Source organism: Stegostoma tigrinum, chromosome 12 (genome assembly GCF_030684315.1).
Source record: "Stegostoma tigrinum isolate sSteTig4 chromosome 12, sSteTig4.hap1, whole genome shotgun sequence".
Lineage (NCBI taxonomy): Eukaryota > Metazoa > Chordata > Chondrichthyes > Orectolobiformes > Stegostomatidae > Stegostoma > Stegostoma tigrinum.
The window spans coordinates 21,670,615-21,672,752 of record NC_081365.1 but is presented as its reverse complement, the minus strand read 5'-3'; the positions used below and the strand labels follow the sequence as shown (position 1 = coordinate 21,672,752).

Genomic DNA, 2,138 nt, shown 5'->3' with positions numbered 1-2,138 from the left:
CCTGCTCCCCAGGATGACAGCAGGAGGCCCACCGCTCCAGCTAAATCGACCAGGACTGAGTTAGCAACCCATGGAGCCTGCCGTCAGTACAGGAGGAGGATAATAATATCCTGTGTTCCAAAAGAGGGCATGGCACCGCCTGCTCGCTGTAAACTGGCAGTCACTGGGACATGGTGGCAGAGTGGGGCTCCTATGCCGGAACTTGTTTCTTCCCTCCATTTTTGTTTCTTTGTTTGTTTTTGTAAAAGCTTAGCTTCTAACAACTTTTTAAACTTACCTGAATGGGAATGGAGGAGGTGAGTCCCAGGCAGGAGGCCATCATGGGGAGGTGAGTCCCAGACAGGAGGCCGTCGCGGGGAGGTGAGTCCCAGACAGGAGGCCGTTGCGGGGAGGTGAGTCCCAGGCAGGAGGCCATTGCGGGGAGGTGAGTCCCAGGCAGGAGGCCGTTGTGGGGAAGTGAGTCCCAGGCAGGAGGCTGTCGCGGGGAGGTGAGTCCCAGGCAGGAGGCTGTCGCGGGGAGGTGAGTCCCAGGCAGGAGGCCATTGCGGGGAGGTGAGTCCCAGGCAGGAGGCCGTTGCGGGGAGGTGAGTCCCAGGCAGGAGGCCGTTGCGGGGAGGTGAGTCCCAGGCAGGAGGCCGTCGCGGGGAGGTGAGTCCCAGGCAGGAGGCCATTGCGGGGAGGTGAGTCCCAGGCAGGAGGCCGTCGCGGGGAGGTGAGTCCCAGGCAGGAGGCCGTCGCGGGGAGGTGAGTCCCAGGCAGGAGGCCGTTGCGGGGAGGTGAGTCCCAGGCAGGAGGCCATTGCGGGGAGGTGAGTCCCAGGCAGGAGGCCGTTGTGGGGAAGTGAGTCCCAGGCAGGAGGCTGTCGCGGGGAGGTGAGTCCCAGGCAGGAGGCTGTCGCGGGGAGGTGAGTCCCAGGCAGGAGGCCGTTGCGGGGAGGTGAGTCCCAGGCAGGAGGCCGTCGCGGGGAGGTGAGTCCCAGGCAGGAGGCCGTCGCGGGGAGGTGAGTCCCAGGCAGGAGGCCGTCGCGGGGAGGTGAGTCCCAGGCAGGAGGCCGTCGCGGGGAGGTGAGTCCCAGGCAGGAGGCCGTCGCGGGGAGGTGAGTCCCAGGCAGGAGGCCGTCGCGGGGAGGTGAGTCCCAGGCAGGAGGCCGTTGCGGGGAGGTGAGTCCCAGGCAGGAGGCCATTGCGGGGAGGTGAGTCCCAGGCAGGAGGCCGTTGTGGGGAAGTGAGTCCCAGGCAGGAGGCTGTCGCGGGGAGGTGAGTCCCAGGCAGGAGGCTGTCGCGGGGAGGTGAGTCCCAGGCAGGAGGCCGTTGCGGGGAGGTGAGTCCCAGGCAGGAGGCCGTCGCGGGGAGGTGAGTCCCAGGCAGGAGGCCGTCGCGGGGAGGTGAGTCCCAGGCAGGAGGCCGTCGCGGGGAGGTGAGTCCCAGGCAGGAGGCCGTCGCGGGGAGGTGAGTCCCAGGCAGGAGGCCGTCGCGGGGAGGTGAGTCCCAGGCAGGAGGCCGTCGCGGGGAGGTGAGTCCCAGGCAGGAGGCCGTTGCGGGGAGGTGAGTCCCAGGCAGGAGGCCGTCGCGGGGAGGTGAGTCCCAGGCAGGAGGCCGTTGCGGGGAGGTGAGTCCCAGGCAGGAGATGGTCTTGGGGAGGTGATTCCCAGGCAGGAGATGGTCGTGGGGAGGTGGGCCCCAGGCAGGAGATGGTCATGGGGAGGTGGGCCCCAGGCAGGAGATGGTCATGGGGAGGTGGGTCCCAGGGAGGAGACCGCCACGGGGAGATGGGTCCCAGACATGAGGCCGGCATACGGATGCATATTCTGGAGGAGAGTCCTGGATTAGAGACCGTCGCCGGATAATAACCTTCTTAGCTTTTTTTTCTATTTTATATCAAATAATGCAGTATCTGTACCTCAGTACCTAGTACTTAAGATGGTGCCTTAAATTGCGACATTGCAAACTTTTCACTGCACTTATTTGAGTGCACCTGACAATAAAGCTTGTTGAGTTCAAAACATCACTCAAACCAAGTCTGCCAGCTCACAGGTAGAGAGGATGATCATGATCAAACCTCCGCAGCCGATGGAACATATGAAGAGAACATGTGAAAGTCACCTCATAATGTCAACATTGTACCGGGTGCAGGATAAT

General features: G+C 63.5%; 1 protein-coding gene across 1 annotated transcript; it reads right to left on the bottom strand.

Moving 5' to 3' along the window:
- Positions 1-318: 318 nt before the first annotated feature.
- LOC132210414 (formin-2-like) lies at positions 319-1,794 on the bottom strand. Its single transcript, XM_059649993.1, has one exon. The coding sequence runs from the start codon at positions 1,792-1,794 to the stop codon at positions 319-321; it is 1,476 nt and encodes a 491-aa protein (XP_059505976.1).
- Positions 1,795-2,138: the final 344 nt, after the last annotated feature.